This window comes from Phyllobates terribilis, unplaced genomic scaffold, assembly GCF_046119375.1.
Source record: "Phyllobates terribilis strain yellow unplaced genomic scaffold, ASM4611937v1 Scaffold_5__5_contigs__length_657084704, whole genome shotgun sequence".
Taxonomy (NCBI): Eukaryota; Metazoa; Chordata; class Amphibia; order Anura; family Dendrobatidae; genus Phyllobates; species Phyllobates terribilis.
The window spans coordinates 183,783,909-183,803,678 of record NW_027362765.1 but is presented as its reverse complement, the minus strand read 5'-3'; the positions used below and the strand labels follow the sequence as shown (position 1 = coordinate 183,803,678).

The 19,770-nt window shown below is 43.1% G+C and overlaps 1 protein-coding gene across 1 annotated transcript; it reads left to right on the top strand.

The window, feature by feature from the left end:
* The first annotated feature begins 2,111 nt into the window (after positions 1-2,111).
* Positions 2,112-18,491, top strand: PSMC3IP (PSMC3 interacting protein). The gene is made up of 8 exons (XM_073683587.1): positions 2,112-2,273; positions 4,967-5,067; positions 5,582-5,671; positions 7,843-7,954; positions 8,417-8,562; positions 15,532-15,585; positions 17,838-17,897; positions 18,155-18,491. Exons 1-8 carry the CDS (start codon positions 2,249-2,251, stop codon positions 18,209-18,211), a joined length of 645 nt encoding a protein of 214 aa, XP_073539688.1. The 5' UTR covers positions 2,112-2,248; the 3' UTR covers positions 18,212-18,491.
* Positions 18,492-19,770: the final 1,279 nt, after the last annotated feature.

Sequence of the window (19,770 nt, the reverse complement as noted above, 5' to 3'; positions counted from 1 at the left end):
GTGCCAGAATTCACATAAATTATTTTCCATCTGAACTGTGCTTGTGCATTGTAGTATGCAAAATTGGACGTAAAGGGGTTTTCCCGCGAACAAAGTACATTTTAATTAATAAATCTTGGAATAATAATATCTTCCACAATTAGATGTGTTTAAATAAAATGTCCCTGTGCTGAGATAATCTTATAAATGTGCCCCTGCTGTGTACTGTGTAATGTCTGTGTCTGACCGTACAGGAACATGGTCTGATCATACTACAGCTCCTGGGCAGAGGAGGACGCAAAAGAGTATATAGACATTACATCATGGGATCACAGCCAAGGGTGCACAGAGTGCCTATACTTGGTTTGAGCAGTCATTCTGTGCTGACAAGAGTCCCTTTAATTTTCATGAAATGACATATGGGCACTCTGCAGCCAGGTATAAGGAGCCTTATTCATACTCAAAACATGTAAGACGTTCTCTGGATGTGACCTGGCAGATACTTCACACAGTTTTGTGAATTTGCCCTAAGTTTGTTATCTGCTGATGCAGACCGTTGGGTGGGAGCTACACTGAGACGGGCAGAGGTTCTGCATGCAAAGGTCACTGCATGCTGCTACATTGCAGCAGGGCACATTGGAAGGGGGCTGCATTCTGGCCCACAGGGTACCCAAAATCCAAGAAGACTCAAAAGAACTAAATCATTCTAACGTTTTGTGACCTTGGTGTGGTACCTTGCAGATCGCAATGTAACGCCAGTCACTATGCTGCGATGTAGGAGTGGCACATAGCAATCTTTGCACGCATGGCCTAAAGGACAATGTAGTTGCCCATGACAAATACTTCCAATGCATCTGTCACTTTCGAAAGGCTCTTTGAAAAATGAAAGTAGCGACCTGACATTCAGCTAATCAATGCGCGTCTGGTTGTTAAAGCAGGGGGTGCGCACATATATCTCCTACAGGAATATGCACTATATGGTACCCATTCAGTTGGAGAGCATTTTCCTACAGCTGGCAATAACTTGATTGTGGCGTCCTCATACTGATCACTACACAGAGTTTACTCAATATCTATGGGACGGAGAGCTCACACATCCGCCATATCTTATTGTTATGGGACATAGAGCAGGAGCCTGTACATGCAAGTCAGCAGTCCCAGCATAGCGCGCTGTGAGCAGATGGGTAATCAGTCTTCTGGTTCCTGCAGCGTCTGGTCCCAAACCTCGCATGCACAGAAAAAGAAGAAACACACCGCAGCACACGTGCCAAGGTGGAAGGAACTGTGAAGATTATTCACCAAATATTCACAATGCTTCAACCACAGAGATGGGTCTTTATCAGGCAATCAAACATATTACAAGGGGTATAAAAAGGGATCAAATTCCCCACATCCCACCCAATCCTATAACTAAGTAACATGACGTCAGATCTGCTGACATAAAGATCAACCATGAAAGACGGATGCACTTTGGGGTCCATTTTGCATCTGATTTTACTAGATGGGTCTCTGAACATCTCTACTGTTCGGGGCCTGCAGCGATTACAAATATGGATGGGATCACAGATGATCGGACGGATTTCCTATACAGGTCAATGTCAATAAAAAAGATCCAATTGCTTTTTTGACCAGCCAAAAAGATATGCAAGCGATTTTTGATCCACCACCTTTTTAGATGGATGAAAGCTGGAAAGGAGGAACATGGAAGAGGAGGTTGCCCTCCTCCTTGAAATGAATGGGTCCTGTCCAGGATTATTAGATTTCGTTTTTTTGTGATCCCAAAACCATAATAACTGCTGAAAGTGGGGGAGAGGCAATCACAGCCAATTAGGTTGCAGGTTTCATTTCCCAAAGGCTTCTTGATAAATGAGAGCAGTGAGCGGATTGGTTACTGTTTGTAGCTCCTTTTTTTTTCTGTTCCACCAAAAATCTGCCCAGCTTTAATTAAACGTCACAGTGCAGCGCTCTCCTAGGTTCCGACCCACAACTAAAGTACATTTTGTCCAAACAAGTTAACCAGACCCGCTGCAGCACCACACTGAACCCTACAGCGGAGGGCGCTCTTCATTAGATAAAGAAGAGTCACGTGACCGCCGACGCTGTGTGACCACTGACGTAACAACGCATTTTTCCTGCAGCGCCAGGCTAGCGTTTGCGTTCCACGCCTCAAGCTGGATGTGACGTCACTCGTAAGTGGAAATGCCGTAATGCGTCGTGGCGGGATTCTCAATTTATCGAGTCGGATCCGCAGTGTGGAGGATACCCAGAGATGAGTAAATCAAAGGACGCTGCGGGTGAGTGAGGGAGCGGCTGCCTGCGTGTCACTCGTGTCCTTCGTCAGATCTAACGTCATCTTCCCAGGAGATCTATATAATGTATGTGTGTGACTGGAGACGTATCAGCCAACCCATAGCAACCAATCACAGATCATCTCTTGTTTTTCAAAGGTACTTTGGAAATGAAAGTTGTGATGACTAGTTGTCTATTGGTACACCCCCCTTGTTAGTATCATTGCCCCACAGACTGGGCTCTGCCAGCACTATTTGTACTGGCTTTACCACATTTGGGTCCCACCCTGTGCATATAACGCACCCTTCTTGGTAACGCGGACCATGTGGTTGTATATAGGGGGCGTCTGGCACTGTGGGCACAGCTGTGGTCTGCGGAGGGGGCAGCTCTGCTATAGACAGGGTCATAGCAATAGGTTTCTGGAACTAGTGGAAGGGACGTAATTTGGCCTTCTGATTGGTCAGTGCTGGCCGCGCTCGCCATCGGTGTGTCGTATACGGTAACCTGAACCCCATTCTTGTAGTCTGGTCAGTGGAGACAGGTACTTAGGTGTCTCTTAGGCCTCATTCACATCACTGCCATATTGTGCAGATGTGCTGCATCCACTTTAAAGGGAATTTGTCATCTGAAAATGAACTATTGTTTAAATCGACCTTTTGTGTTAAATATATTTTTGGCAATTTTTTTTCTCCATATCACAATTGTATCTATATTTGAAATTTTGCGGTGTTCACACTGGAAATCCTTTTAGACTGTAACGTCTTGCTTTTTATTATTATGCTTTGCTTATATAGCGCCATCATATTCCTCATCGCTGTCCCCATTGGGGCTCACAATCTATATTCTCTATCAGTATGTCTTTGGAGTGTGGGAGGAAACAGGAGAACCCGGAGGAAACCCACGAAAACACAGGGAGAACATACAAACTCCTTGCAGATGTTGTCCTTGGTGGGATTTAAACCCAGGACCCCAGCAAAGCAACGACTGCTTGAACCACTTAACAGAGCTGAATCCTAACCGTGTGAAAATTACATACTGTGCACTGCTTGCCAAAAGTTTTCCCTAGGGTAAAAAAAACAAAAACCCTCTGTAATGACTGTCAGGTACACACTTCTAAGCATGTGAAGTGGGTTATTCTATCTCCACTTACTAAATCTTACAGTCACCATCCACTATAGGCTGTAAATGGAGCATAAATCACACCCCAGATTCACAACACACGGCTACCACTCATCTGACAATTGGGGTGATGAGTCCCAAAGTACACACTAGGATCAAAGGCCAAACAGTCTGAAATGCTATAGATTCTTTAGAGCCTGCAAGGACCAAATGTAATAGGTTTAAGCTTTAATATAAAAAGTGCAGTACTTACAATAAAAAAAAAAAATATATTTATTAATGAGAGAGAGAGTAAAAATAAGGCGACACAGAAATATGGAAGGGGATAGAAAATGAAAAGGAGAAATAACAAAGTCACTAAAGGTTTCACTCCATAGTTGCTCTTTGATTCTCTGAGGCCAGAATGGTGGTGCACACTCAGACCTGGCTGACCCCCAGCATGTGAACACCGTTCAGTTCAAACAATCTTTTATATCCCCAGTAGTGATGAGCACACGTGCTCGTTACTCGAGTTTGCCTAGGGTGCTGAGGTATGCACTGAGTATTGCGGGTGCTCGAGTGACATTCTCGGGCAATCCCCGTGGGGACTCAAACATGTCACTCGAGGACCCGCGATACTCGGCGCAAACTCGAGTAACGAGCACGTGTGCTTATCACTAATCCCCAGTCCTCGGCTCCGGTCTCCAGATCGGCCTACATTTTGAATATGTAAATCCCAGGTCTGTGACTAGACATTGAGCTAATAAGGGGGCAAGTACAATGAATATGAAATGGTCCATTTCCTTGCATCCCCTTCCCCCTTACTATAGGGAATGGGGAATTTCCAGTTTTGGTAAACTAGGTCCCTCTTCCCATCCTTAGAAGCTTATACTAAGTAGGCGTCCAGCGTGACACTCTGTATGCTAGGAGATAAGCGCTCATAATCTTTGGCCTTGGTTCTTGTCAGATTAGGATAGCAGTAAAAGTTTAGAGTTTATGGTCCTTGGTAAAAATTAACCATGTGGATGCCAGACAATGTCAGTAACACTGCCTGATGAGACCCCTTTAAGGCCTAAGAGTGGGTGGTGGTGTCCACCCACCAGAAGTGGCACGAAGACACAGGCTTAGCCTCCTTCACATGTAAGGGGGGGGGTGGGGGGGGGTGGCTGGTGACTTCACATCTGATGAAAAGGACAGGTGCACAGTCCCTATCCCTCGCAGTAAGATTCGGCAGAAATCTATGCACATTACGTCACGAGGCCCCACTTGCCACTCTTATACGGAAGTGAGCAGGGCAGGAATACTCCTTTTGATGGACTGTCCAAATAATAAAAAGTATTTCTAAAAGGTGTCAGACTGACACAAAGAATATTTTCACGATTCCCCTTTTCCCAGCATTCTGGTACCATCTCAATGTACCAAGAATGTCAGGAAATGGCCACTGAACCAATCACTGGCTGACAGCGGTCACCGTTGTGGCTGAGCTCTGACAATGGGAGTACCTCCTAGAGACATGTGCCGCCATAGGTAGCCATATCACTGGTAAGATCCTCGTTTTGTAGGCGACTTCTGTAATACATGTTTGATCGCTCTCCCACAGCCAGCGGTCTCATACTGAAGTACCTGAATGACCAGAACAGGCCGTACAGCACACAGGACGTATTCAGTAACCTGCAGAGGGAACATGGGCTCGGCAAAACCGTACGTAGATTATAATGTGATGAGGGATATTCTGCATTTTTATACAGCTGCTCTGGGCTTGAGGGCTTGCTGCAGGTTTATAGCTGCTGTGGATTTCACCCACTGTATTGTGTGGGTAAGATACTCATATAATCGTACACACAAGCTGAAATAATCAAGACTCTGCACTTGATTGACAGGACGTAATATGATGTAGAAGTGCTGAAGCAGTCACGTTAGAGCAGAGGGTGAGGGGCTTTGCAGTCAGGACGCCATGACACTTCTCATGTTCAGGACCACCCAGTGGACTCTTGGCCGCTCATTAGCTTACATAGCAGAATGAACCTGACTCCTTAGGACGTATTTAGCAGTATAAGGAGATTGGTGTGGTCAAAACTGCTGATAGATTCTCATTAAGCAATGAATTCTTGTAATACATGTAACTTGTGCTCTCCACAATGTTAGCATTCATTTGGTAAACGGTATTTTCACCTCTGTACTCTCACCATTCTTATATTATGTTCCTTCACTGTAGGCTGTTGTCAAAGCAATGGAACTACTTGCCCAGCAGGGTAAAATTAAGGAAAAAGTTTACGGCAAGCAGAAAATCTACTTTGCTGATCAGGTAAGTTAGCCTCTTGATACGTAACGTATTCTTCCTTTAAAGGTGTTGTCTCACATTTTATTTTCAAGAGTGTGCCGTTCACCTGCCACCCATCTTCCTGATTGGCAGTTCAGACAAGCGACATGGTTTTGCTGCTGTCCAAACTATGCACCCACCAATGCTGTATGCAAAGGCAGCTTTGCCTCTGAAGCATTGGAGGAGCGTGCCGGCACTGAAGATGGCCAGATTCAGAGCAACACTTACATGCTCTATAATAAAAAAGCTTGCAAATGCTGCGCTCTTTGTCCTGAACACCAGCCCCTGCTGATAGTTTTCCGGACACCTCTGTATTCTATGCTTGAAAATTAGTGATGATCGAGCGTGTTCTATTAACCCCTTCGGCAAGGACTCTTGGGTGCTCGCCAAGTATTTTGGTGTGCTTGGCATTTCTTTTAATGTCGCCTCGCCTGCAAGTGTCACGGCTGTTTGACAGCTGTGACACATGCAGAGATAGCCAGTCTGACAGGTTCGATCACCACTATTGAAAATCCACCCCCCCCCCCCACTTGTGAAAATTTTTAATAAGAGGTAAATTGCAAAAAAATATATATACAGGGTGGTCCAAAAGTAGGTGGCCAGAAAATAATAACATTTTATTTTGATTTATATATAAAATTATATTTACTAACACAAGCATAACATTGACAATTAAGTTTTATTCAGAACAAAAATACAAAAGCCCTTAAATTTTGTCAACGCAGGTGCTCAAACTGTTTTCCATTACAATTTGCACAGCTTTGAAGTCTGCCTCTTACGCTTCGACAAACTTTTTCGCACAAGTCTCTTTGGGTATTAATTTCTTGAAATGCATCTCTTATGTAATTTTTCAAATCACTGACACTTTTTGGTTTTCGACTATAAACTTTGTCCTTGAGTACTCCCCAAAAGAAAAAATCCATTGGGGTCAAGTCTGGTGAACGTGCTGGCCAATCAAGTGGGCCTCTTCGGCCAATCCATTTATTAGGAAATGATTCATCAAGATACTCGCGGACTACTCTTGAATAATGTGGAGGGGCCCCATCTTGTGGGAAATAAAGGTCATTTGAATTAGGCTGTTGCTGTAACTGGGGAACAACTTGATTCATTAGAATTTCGAGATACTTATCTCCTGTGACTGTTCCATCAAAAAATATTGGTCCTGAAACACCAAAACTTGAAATACCACCCCAAACATTGACACCAGGCTCATTTAGTTGTTGCTCTAATGTTAAATGCTTGTTCTCATTATACCAGTAAATACAATTATGTCTGTTAATATGGCCGGATAATTTGAAAGAAGCTTCATCACTCCACATAATGTTATCTAAAATTATTGGATTTTCTTCAATTTCGTTAAGCATAATCTCACTAAATTGCAGCCACCTGTCTGGATCATCCTCCAATAAACCATGAATTAGACGTGGACGATAAGCTTTCCACCTAATACATTTCAGGATTCGCATGATAGAAGCTCGTGAAATTCCCAATTCCAAAGAGGCTCTTCTGTGGACTTTTTTGGACTCTGAACAAATGTTTCAGCAACAAGTTGTTTATTATCTTCTGTACAGACTGTTTTGGGTCGACCAGTTTTTGGAGCATTAAGGATTGAGCCAGTGGTATTGAATTTGTCACGAATGCGGTAAATGGTTTGTCTCTTTGGGGCTTGAGTACCAAATGTTTCAACCCAATTGGCTCTAACGGTTTTAGCATGCTGAGATTTCCAATACTCTGTTAATTTAAATACAGATCAAAGAAAATGGATTTTATTTGCCATTATGTGTTATCTGAAAAGAAAACAGATTTGGGGGAGATCTATCTTTGAAAACTAGATCTGTGAAACTGGCTCAGTTGCCCTTAGCAACCAATCAGATTCCACTTTTCATTTTCCAAAGAGTCTGTGAGGAATGAAAAGTGGAATCTGGTTGCTAAGGGCAACTGAGCCAGTTTCACTTTACACCATGTTTGATAAATCTCCCCCTAAATAACCTTATTACACTTTCTGTACACCTACTTTTGGACCACCCTGTGTATGTATGTGTATATATAGATTTTTTTTTTTTTTTTTTTTAACCATGTTGCAATTTTACCCATTAAAGAATGAGACACCCCACCTTTATTAACACAGGCTATAATATACCTCATTGAATGTTTAGGACCAGTTCCCAAATGTGAGTGACACAGAGCTGAAGAGTCTGGATGTCCAGATCTCAGAACTTTCCAGTAAGATGCAGAGTGTCCAGCAGAGCTGCCGTCAGCTGGAGACAGGTGCGTCATGTTCTTTAAAGTCTTGTGATACCCAGGACAGCGACATGGACATGAGTATATCGGACTTGTCAAGATTCTCCTTCTTGGGTCTCTTTGGTACAGCCATATAATGGAGAGACAGAGAAACTAGTAGATTCTTACTAGAGTGCTACACTTTGTATGGTTCATGAAAGTGAATGGCTGAGCAGAGAACACCCCAAAGTTGTTACAAAGACTCCTAGTTATGTATCCTACCTTTTTAGCATCGCAGCATGTAAGCCTGGGTGACATCCTCTGTACAAGATGGATGGGTGGCCAGGTTGATTAAAACTGTTTTCAGGAAATGGCTAGTTGAAATGTTCAACTTTAGTAGAAAAAATGAGCCCTTAGCCTTACATGTGTGGTTGGTGAGGGCAGCGGCAGAATTCTGCCCATTTCCCCTTGGCATGTGTTATTAATAATGGGAAATGTCACTTTCCACAGAGTTGAAAGAGCTGAACAGCTCCATGACAACTGAAGAGATGATGAAAGAAATCAAGGAATTAACCCAGGAATGTAGCAGATACGATGAAAAGCTGCAGAAGATTAAATCTGCAACTAACCATGTCACCCCGGCAGAAAAGGAGAAGGTACAGTCTTAGGTTTGGACACATGTTGATAGCAACCAATCAATGTACTTCTTCTATTACAGACCCAATACAAGTAAAGCCGACCTTAACCGGTTCAGGACCGCCCACTGTACATAAACGTCGGCGCTGCCCGGGCTCTGTGCAGCGCAGACGTTTAAAAACGGTGGGTGGTCCCGCAGTGCTCAGGACCCCCAGGGTCCTGCTAGCGCTGCGGTACCGGTTCAGAGCGATAGCTCTGACATGTGGCATCACGGGGACCTGAATGGATCAGGTCCCCATGATGTTAACCTGTTCCTATCTTCTAGATGCCGCGATCCATAGTGATCGCGGCATTTAAAAGATAGTAACAGCTGGTGGTCGGCGATCGGGACCCCCCACATACCTCAGGAGCGGCGGGGATCCCGGTACTGTGACCTCTGACATCATTGAGACCTGATTGGCTCAGGTCTCGATGATGTCAGCGTCACACCAGCCAATCAGAGAGATCACCAGGGAAGTTTGTTTTAGCAACAAACTTTCCCGGGCGATCTGCCTGATAAATACACTGTTTCTCCTCCGATCTCAGTGAGAGAGCAGAGGAGAAACAGTGTGACAAGAGCTGTGTCAGCCTTGCCACAGTAAAAGTAAAAAAAATAAAATAAAAAAGAAAGTAAGAGTTAGGGTTAGTGAGTCTGTCAGATCAGTCAGTCCTGTCAGATCAGTCAGTCCTGTCAGATCAGTCAGTCCTGTCAGATCAGTCAGTCCTGTCAGATCAGTCAGTCCTGTCAGATCAGTCAGTCCTGTCAGATCAGTCAGTCCTGTCAGATCAGTCAGTCCTGTCAGATCAGTCAGTCCGTCAGTCCTGTCCCGTCCGGTCCGTTCAGTCCAGTCAAAAAATCTAAAAATAAAATGGCCCGTCAGACTTATACCGCAGAGGAGGTGTATGCCCTGCTGTGTTCTGACACTGATGACAGCGCAATCTCAGATGGAGATATGGATTTTGAGGGCTTTAGTAGCGGCGACACTGAGAGCTCAGAAATGAGCAGTGATTCTGTTCCATCCTCAAGCCCAAGGACCAGTACAGCAATAGGGGCAAATAGCGCTACTGGAGAAACGTCTCCAAATCAGGGAACACTGCCCAGTACAAGCGCTGTCCCTGCTACCAGTGAATTGGCGCACGCCAGTGTACAAGGGGCTTTGCCACGTGATATAGCATTTCCCAGATGGGAGGCTTCGGATTCGGCTGCTCCATTCAGCCCTGATTTCAACGCCACTCCTGGTATAAATGTGGAGGTGGAAGATTTTGGACCAATTCATTTTTTTAATTTGTTTTTTACAGACAGCTTGCTAGAGCATATTGTCGTGCAAACAAATTTATATGCATCCCAATTCATAAGCCAGAATCCCCGATCTTACTATGCTAGGGCAAATTTATGGACACCAACTAATGTCCCGGAAATAAAAAAATTTTTTAGGACTTACATTTGCCATGGGGCTTGTTAAAAAACCGAGCATTCGATCCTACTGGTCCAACCACCCTGTTCAAGCCACCCCTATGTTTTCAGTCATTCTGCCTAGGACCCGTTATGAAATGCTCATGCGGTTTTGGCATTTTAACGACAATAGCCAATGCCTGCCCAGAAATGCCCCAGAACATGACAGGTTATATAAAATTAGACCCATCATTGAAAATTTGTCAGAAAAATTCTTAAGCCTCTACACCCCAACACAAAATATTTCTATAGACGAGTCCCTTGTAAAATTCAAAGGAAGACTGCACCTCAAGCAATTTATCCCATCTAAAAGGGCAAGGTTTGGAATAAAGATCTATAAAATGTGCGAAAGTTCAACCGGATACACATCCGCTTTCCGCATATATGAGGGGAAAGATAGCCAACTAAACCCACCAGGATGCCCTACTTATCTGGGCACATCTGCAAAAATTGTTTGGGAGCTGATAAGTCCATTTTTTCAAAAAGGCTACAATCTATATGTGGACAATTATTACACCAGCATACCCCTATTTAAAAGTCTGGTTGAACACAACATCGGGGCTTGTGGGACCATCCGTAAAAACCGTCAGGGGTTTCCACAACCATTGGTCAACCAAAAGTTCCAAAAGGGGCAGTCAGGGGCTGTACGCAACGGAGAGCTGCTTGCCCTGAAATATAGGGATAAGAGGGATATTTTTGTCCTCAGCTCGATCCACACAGATGCCACAAGGGCCACTGTAGAACTAGGATCCACCACTCCGAAGCAAAAACCTGTGTCAGTCATTGACTACAACAAACACATGGGGGGTGTGGACCTTGCAGACCAGGTTCTACAGCCATACCAGGTATCAAGAAAGTCCTATACCTGGTATAAAAAGTTGGTTATTTATTTGTTTCAGGTGGCCACATACAATTCTTTTGTGTTGTACAAAAAAGCAGGAAATTCAGATCCTTTTCTTGATTATCAAGAAAAGGTAATTGAAAATCTTGTCTTTCAAAGTGTTAGCCCCGCTCATCCATTAGAATCTGAGGATGTGAAAAGACTCACTGAGCGACATTTTATTGCACTTATTCCAGCAACGGAAACAAGAAGGAACCCCCAGAAAAGATGCTGTGTATGTACTAAGAGAGGAATGAGGCGTGATACCCGCTACTATTGCCCACAATGCCCATCATTGCCAGCTTTATGCGTCACTGACTGCTGTAAAATCTTCCACACAGAACCACGTTTTTAAACTGTAAAAATGTATCCCAATTTGTCATTCAAACATTTGGTTCATTTAGTGAATGACACATTCGAGTAGAGCTCACTTAATTTCCAGGGGGGGTTCTCCAGAATCTAAACCTTCCATTGCGTGCTTGTTTCTGGAAATCATCCATCGAGTTAAAATGGTCACTAAACCCATAGATGAATTCCCAGAGGGGTGTCATTTCCAAAATGGGGTCACTTCAGGGGGGATTCTTTAGCTCTGGTACTCTGAAAAGTGCCAGAACAGCATAATCCCCCCTGAAGTGACCCCATTATGGAAATGACACCTCTGTGGGAATTCATCTATGGGTTTAGTGACCATTTACCTACTTATTTTCCCACCACTAGATTAATTTATACAGAGGAGTAGATTGTAAAATTCGGTCACTTGTTGTGGGTTTCCTCTGTTTAGGCACCTCAGGGGCTCTCCAAATGCAACATGGCGTCCGCTATCCATTCCAGTCAAATTTCCATTCCAAAAGTCAAATGGCGCTCCTTACCTTCCGAGCCATGCCGTGCGCCCAAACAGTGGCTTTGCACCACATATGGGGTATCAGCGTGCTCAGGAGAAATTGCACAACACATTTTGGGGTCCATTTTTTCTGGCTGCCCTTGTGAAAATTAAAAATTTGAGGCTAAAGTAGCAGTTTTGTGTTAAAAATGTGTTTTTTTATTTTCACACTTCAACATTATAAAATTGTGAAGCCCCTGGGGGTTCAAGGTGCTCACCACACATCTAGATAAGTTCCTTGAGGGGTCTAGTTTCCAAAATGGGGTGACTTGTTGGGGGTTTCCTCTGTTTAGGCACCTCGGGCTCTCCAAATGCAACATGGCGTCCGCTATCAATTCCAGTCAAATGGTGCTCCTTACCTTCCGAGCCATGCCGTGCGCCCAAACAGTGGCTTTGCACCACATATGGGGTATCAGCGTGCTCAGGAGAAATTGCACAACACATTTTGGGGTCCATTTTTTCTGGCTGCCCTTGTGAAAATTAAAAATTTGAGGCTAAAGTAGCAGTTTTGTGAAAAAAAGTTAAATGTTCATTGTTTTCTTCCACATTCCAAAAATTCCTGTGAAGCACCTGAAGGGTTAATAAACTTCTTGAATGTGGTTTTGATAACCTTGAGGGGTGCAGTTTTTAGAATGGTGTCACTTTTGGATATTTTCTGTCATAAAGGCTCCTCAAAGTCACTTCAAATAAGATGTGGTCCCTAAAAAAATGTTTTTGTAAATTTTGTTGTAAAAATGAGAAATCGCTGGTCAACTTTTAACCCTTATAGCTCCCTAACAGAAAAAAATTTTGGTTCCAAAATTGTGCTGATGTGAAGTAGACATGTGGGAAATGTTATTTATTAACTATTTTGTGTGATATATCGCTCTGATTTAAGGGCATGAAAATTCAAAGTTTGAAAATTGCAAAATTTTCGCCAAATTTCCGATTTTTTCACAAATAAACGCAAGTGATATCGAAGAAATTTTACCACTATCATGAAGTACAATATGTCACAAAAAACAATCTCAGAATCAGGGGGATCCGTTGAAGCGTTCCAGAGTAATTACCTCATAAAGTGACAGTGGTCAGAATTGAAAAAATTGGCCCGGTCACGAAGGCAAAAACAGGCTCTGGCGCGAAGTGGTTAAAATACTTATTTTCTACCCTATAATACTTACATCCTACACCGACTCTTTTTTCTGTCTCCCTTTTCCTTCAACTGCTCTTTTGAGATTTAGATTATTGTCAAAACAATACAAAGATGCCGATGAAAAAAATATAAATCCACCATGCCTAATCCTATATGCTGTTGGGATAGTCAGGTTGCCCCTATATACAAAGGTTGTCAGTGATTCTCCCTAAAAAACTTCCAATTCAACAATTATCTAGTAGGTATGGGCACCTTAATGTCTGAACATTTTTATTTGCCTTTCATTAGAAAATTCTTGCTATGTTGCTGCTGTAGACTCTGTACAACATAGCTGGCTGTTCCGCTGCTTCTGACGTGGACACGACCGCACGCTGCTGTTTGCTTAGGACTAACGTCAGCTCTCCGTCATATGTTAGAGATACTGGCCAACAGGGAAAGGAAGTTGTATGGCTGCAAGAGGATGCAGAATTTGCATAAGATTATATCAGAGAAGGGAAATAGCTCTGGGCTGAAACTGCAGGGCAGTGATCTTACAATAGGAGCATTAGGATTGGGGAGACACAGCAGAATCAACAGGTGATGGGGGAGGAGATCACACACCTAACTACTACCTGCTGGGACTATAACTTTAGGCTATGTGCCCACGATGCAGATTTGATGCAGAGCGTTTTTGCCTCTCTCTGGCAGAAAAAAACGCATGCAGATTTACATGCGTTTTTGCAAGCACTTTTCCAAGCGATTTTAGCATCACTTGGAAAAGTGCTTGACAAGTTGGTCACACAATATAAATCCATGCAACCGACATGGATTAATATTGTGTGACCAACTTGGATGCTTTAAATGCTGCATCTATAGTGTAAAAAAACAACCTGTATACTCACCTCTCCAGTCTCCTCCTGGAGGCGATCCTCTCTCCTCAGCGACATCATTTAGTCAGCTGATGGTCGCTTGACTAAATGACGTCACTGCAGGTCCTGCAAGTACACCGCGGGATGCCGAGGAGAGGTGAGTATACAGGTTTTTTTTATTTTTAACTTTATTTCTTTTTTTCACCACGTGGTAGCCGGGATGAAGAGGAGTTGTAATCTCCTCTTCATCCTGGGTACCACACGCACCGCGATTACGCTGCAAATTCACGGCCATTGAGTTTAATTGAAACGCAGAAAATCCACATATACCTGCGGGTTTGCTGTGTTTCAATGTTCCTCAATGGCCACGAATTTGCAGCGTAATCGCGGTAGAAATGGTCATGCTGTGTTTTGCAACGCAATGCGAATTCGGCGCGCTAATTAGTGCATCATGTGCACAGCACATCCGAATTCACATTCCCTGGGTGAGAGCTTTCTTTTAGCCACAGTGGGGATAAGTCCTAATGGTAATAGGGGCACCCTATCTGTATGGCTAGTGTGATAGGATTACATAAGCTAATGTGGTTCATACAATGTATTTGGGTATAATGGACATTGTTGCCAATGCTACTTAATATCCCCTATTTATACTGCATCTTTTAATTTTTATTTTTTTTTTTAAAAAAAAAGATTACCTTTGAGAATCCATTGGATATGGGTGATGTTTACTGGTGGATTTACAATGAATGATATATAATATTACCATAGACTAATGGTGGTGTCTTCATCTGTAAGTAAGCATCTCCCGGTGCATTTGTGTGTTCACTTTGGTTACACGAGCACTTAGCACTATGTCATTTAATGTATTTTATATAATATATTTATTAAAAGTTAAGTTTTAATTATTCCTTGCTTGATTAGTACTTATATATTAGGAATAATCATGTGCCCATAGCTGACATTTGTATTCGAAGAACTAGTGCAACAATGCAGCTGTAATGGTAAGTGCTGGATGTGAGCTGTCTTCACTAGCTGTCATATACAGCTGGGAAAGGCACAACCGCCAAAGAAGAGTTGGAAAACTGCTGGGCCCGCTCTAAGTCAGGCAGGTGCCGTCCGTGTCAGTCGGTATTTGCCCCTAACAAGTGACCGGAGCGAGCTCTGATTGCTGCTGTTCAGCCATATAGATAGTGCAATAAATCATTGACAGTGGCCTTTAAATGGTTGGGTTTCCGGTTTGCGCACTTTTGCTGGCAAGCAGCACCCCCACAACTTGATCACGTGGTGTTGATGCATTTCCATGACCCCTTTCAGTGCCAGCTTCAGTTTAAAATCTGTAGTCGCTCTGTGACTGCAGACTTTTAAATCCTTACAGTGCACGCGCGGCATGCTGTGAGGATTCTCCGATGCCAGGAGCAGACGATCCTGTGACTGCAAGTATGTGATTTGCATACTTCCAGTTACATTACGACTAGACGTCTGCAACCTCGCTCCATTCACTTGTATTGAGCGTGGCACATGACTGCATGTATTCAAATTGCAATGGTCACGTGGCTGCCCATTGCCAGCACCAGAAAATCCTCACGTTGTGTGCACTGTGAGGATTTAAGTCTTCAGTCACATAGTGACTGCAGACTTTAGTGTCAAGCCTCTACAAACACTTTTAAATATATGTCCAATTTCATTGAATAGAAAACCCTAATACATAAATATATACAGTAAATTATGTAATGCCATGTACCTGCTGCTTTCTGCAGGTGTACAGTGAACGGAAACAATACGGTAAAGAATGGAGAAAGAGGAAACGCATGGTGAGTATTGCTGCCTACTACACTTGTGAGATCAGCTTGCTGGTGTCATAGTACTAATATTCAGGGTGGTTAACAGTCTACTATATAGCTTTTGGCTGCGTGCCCACTATGCGTTTTTCAAGTGTTTTTGCCACCGAATTTCCGCAGCAGAAAACGCTTAAGCACTTGGTAATACGTGTCCCATGGTCCCCAATGATGATCCGCATGTGCTGTGCACATGCTGCGGAAATTTCCGCTGCGGATTATCATTGCGGAAAAATCCGCAGCATGTCTATTAATTTTGCAGACACGCAGCGTAATTGCCGCCATTGACTTGCATTGAATCGCATAATATCCGCATGACTACATGTGCACACGTGGATATTGAGCGATTCAATGTGCGGATGGTACCCGGGTCTGGAGAAGAGGAGACTCTCCTCCAGACCCGGGTACCATGGTACCTATTAAAAATAAAGATTCTACTTACCTTCTGATGGCCCCCGCTTTTTTCTCCGCTGCGTCCGGTGTCTTCGGCGGCTCGCGGTGGTGTGAAAGGACCTGCCATGACGTCATGTGACACGTCACGCGACCGCTGACGTCGGCGGTCGCCTGACCTGTCGCATGACTAAATGACGTCATGAAGGTCCTTTCACACCACCATGAGCCGTACAACAGACCGGACGCAGCGGAGAAAAGACCGAGGGCCATCAGAAGGTAAGTAGAATCTTTATTTTTTATCTTTTTTTTTTTTTTTTTTAACTATTAACTTGGTCACACTATATATGCCGGTTGCATGGATTTATATAGTGTGACCAAGTTGACAAGCACTTTCCAAGTGATGCTAAAATCACTTGGAAAGCGCTTGAGAAATCGCATGTGAAAAACGCTTGACAAACGCTTCTACCTGGCAGGAAAAACGCATGTAAAATCCTCATGCATTTTTCCTGCCAGAGAGATGCGGAAATCTGCAGCATTTCTGCTTCGTGGGCACTTAGCCTTTGAGTAATTTTATTCCTCCATTCCTTTGCCCTATATCTTGCAATAGTTTGTCTGCTTACTAACCACTTATTCCATGTCTCTTTATTTTGCCTTTCTTTTGTCTAATAATAGTGATATGTATTTTTTACATTGAACATATGATTACTCATATTCTGCACACAATTTTCCTTGATAGTATATTATCCATACATATGTATTTATAATGTTTATCCTTGGGGTCACCGCTTGAGATGAGCGGAGTATGCAACATTCGAATTCATAACAATTTTTGCAAAAAAAATAGATTCACGGAGAAGTTATTCTCGTGAATTTTATGTTTCATATTAAGCTTAATAAAGGGAAGATGTTAAAAAAAAAAACAAAAAACAAACTTGTACTGCCGACCTCTTAAGTCCCTCCGCTGCTCATAAGGTCCTCGCTGCTGCTTGCACTGAAATCCCTAAGCCTTTCACCTTTTAAATGGGGCCTAGGGGGGTTATGCACATGCCAGAACCCTCTTGGTCTTACTCGAAAAGTCCCAACAAAGCGTGAGAGGCCCAGGGACTTCATTGTGAGCAGCGGTGATCTGAAGATACGTCGAACGCACAGGTGACAGAGGTGAGCAAAAAACAATATATTTAACAATATAGCAAAAAGGCTGCCACCATTTTGCTGAACTGTGTAGAAGTAAATCACAAAAAATTTGCATTTTTAGTCACCACCTTTTGGTTCATTTTATATTTTAATAGCTCACGCTATTACGGATGTGGGATAACAAATATGCTTTTTTTCCCCCTTTCCCCTCTCTCCCACCCCCTCTTTAAAAAGAAAATAAAATAATGATTGTTTGATAATGTGCTATATACTGCAATATTTAGTAAAAATCATGGTTTCCTATGGCGCTCAGCCCATGGCAGAGCTCCTTAGGACTACCAAAATGGCAGACCGCCCCAGCTGCCTTAGGTTAACCTATTGGTCTCCTATGCTTACATCGCAGAGAAATGATGGTACCTGAAAGATTGCCATTGACAACTAATTGGTCAACAGCCACTACCGGAGCTCAGCTCTGCTGTTACATATGCCAGCTATGAAATATAGCTCCCCTCCATACACGTGTACCCCCTTCCGAGGACATAAATTCACTTTATGATGCAGAAAATAGTTAATTTGTAAGTTCAATATGGCAGTAATGCAGTTTTAAATGTCAACTATTTGATGTTTGTACACTTATTGGTGCACTTTGATATGTATTCTAAGGTGTATATAAATTTTTGTTTGGTCTTTTTACACTGTAGGCTACTGATATTTTTGAGGCTATACTTGAAGGCTACCCAAAAAGCAAGAAGCAATTCTTTGTAAGTAATGTCAGTTATATTCTGAGAATTAGTTTTCAAATTTGTAGTGTGAAATGATCCAGGAACAATCTAGCTGATGCTGACCGTCCATTCATTACATGGTCATTCGTTCATTTGAATGGACTCCATGTAATACTTCCCCCCCGGCATAACTAATTGCCAGACCAGCATAATTTGTTTTCATGAGATGACCACTTTAGCTCTTTGGTTATAGGAATTTAATTATTTCATGTTGTTCTCGCTGGAAACTTTTGCAGGAAGAAGTTGGGATTGAAACAGATGAAGAGCACAATGTGACTGTACCAGATGTCTGACCATCCACATGTAGCTGTATCTGGCAAAGCTGGAGTGTATAAACTGAAGAAGCATCTGGTATACAGCTACCCTGAGACTTGTGCTATAGCTTATGCTAAACCATTCAGCAGATCTCCACAGTTATATATTTGCCTGACATGCCACTGGCTATTATGCTTTCAGGGAACTAAAGCCATAGATTTTGTATTAAGTATTGTGTGCAATGCCGTTCTGAAGCTGGAAATAAGCCGGCACTAGTGTTGAGCGAGTATGTCCTGTTAACCCTTTCGCTGAGTACGCTTGGGCTGAGCTCCGAGTATTTATAGCTGCTCGGTGATATGTTTAAATCGCTCCCGTGTGCATGATTTGCAACTGTGACAGCTTTGTTTCTTTTGCATTCCTCACATGTAATAATCATTCCTCAAGTAATAAAGCTGTCAGTCGCAAATCATGCACACGGGAGCGATTTAAACATATCACCGAGCAGCTATAAATACTCGGAGCTCGACCCGAGCATACTCGGCGAAAGGGTTAATAGAACATACTCGCTCAACACTAGCCGGCACCCATCTGCGCTGCTGACTTGTTCCCTGCTATTAGGAGTATTTTCTGAAAAGGGGAAGCAAAATAGATGGTGAAACAGAACATTTACCAGAGGAGTTTTGTTATCTGCTGTATAATGTAGAGAACAACTAGTAATCTTCTGTGGCTTCAGCACATCAACCAATAATACTATTTATTACTCATATCGCACACAGAGGAGCAAAAAGACCTGAGTCTTTTGGAGTGTTGGCCGCATCCTTCTCCACTTGCCACACTTTTTTGGGTATGGTTGGGATACAGGGGGCCTGTTGTAACAGGTCCCACTTATAGATAATAGGGGAAAAAAACTATTGATGTGGAATTTTAACAGCTGCTCCTTTAGTTCTCTCAGGAGATGAGCTGCACCCAGAGGTATACCACATCTTACTCCTAATGCCCAATGGAAAATCGGTGCGTACGCAACTGAATGAAGAGTGCATGTTCATTAGTAAGGTTGGGGGCAGGGAGAGAGATTGGCAAGAGCTATTAGAAGGTATATGGGAGCCTTTACATCAGTGATTCCCAAACTCCAGTCCTAAGGGCCCTCACCACTATGTTTTCAGGATTCCTTAGTATTGCACAGGTGAGAGAACCTGTGCGAATGTCTGATGCCTTAATAATAATTCCATCACCGGTGCAATACTGTGCCCCATCCACTTTCCCTTGATGGGCAGACATTAGAAAGCTGCAGGCACAGTCAGCATTAATGAACCTAGTGATTCCTTCAGATGAACATATATTCTGTCCCGGCGGGTCACAGACTGTACATGGGCCCATTATAGTCAGTATATATGACTGATTTTCCACACAGAAAAAAAAAAAAAAAGCGCAGCGTGCAGACCAGAATAATGCATGCAATATAAAGGCAGCACAACATAGAGCCAGTCATAGCCACAATTTGTGGCTGTTTGAACTCAGCCTTATGGCCTGTTTACAGGTCAATTTTCTACAGTAGTCAATCTACACTCGTTTATAGGCCTGCGAGCAATGATGGGGC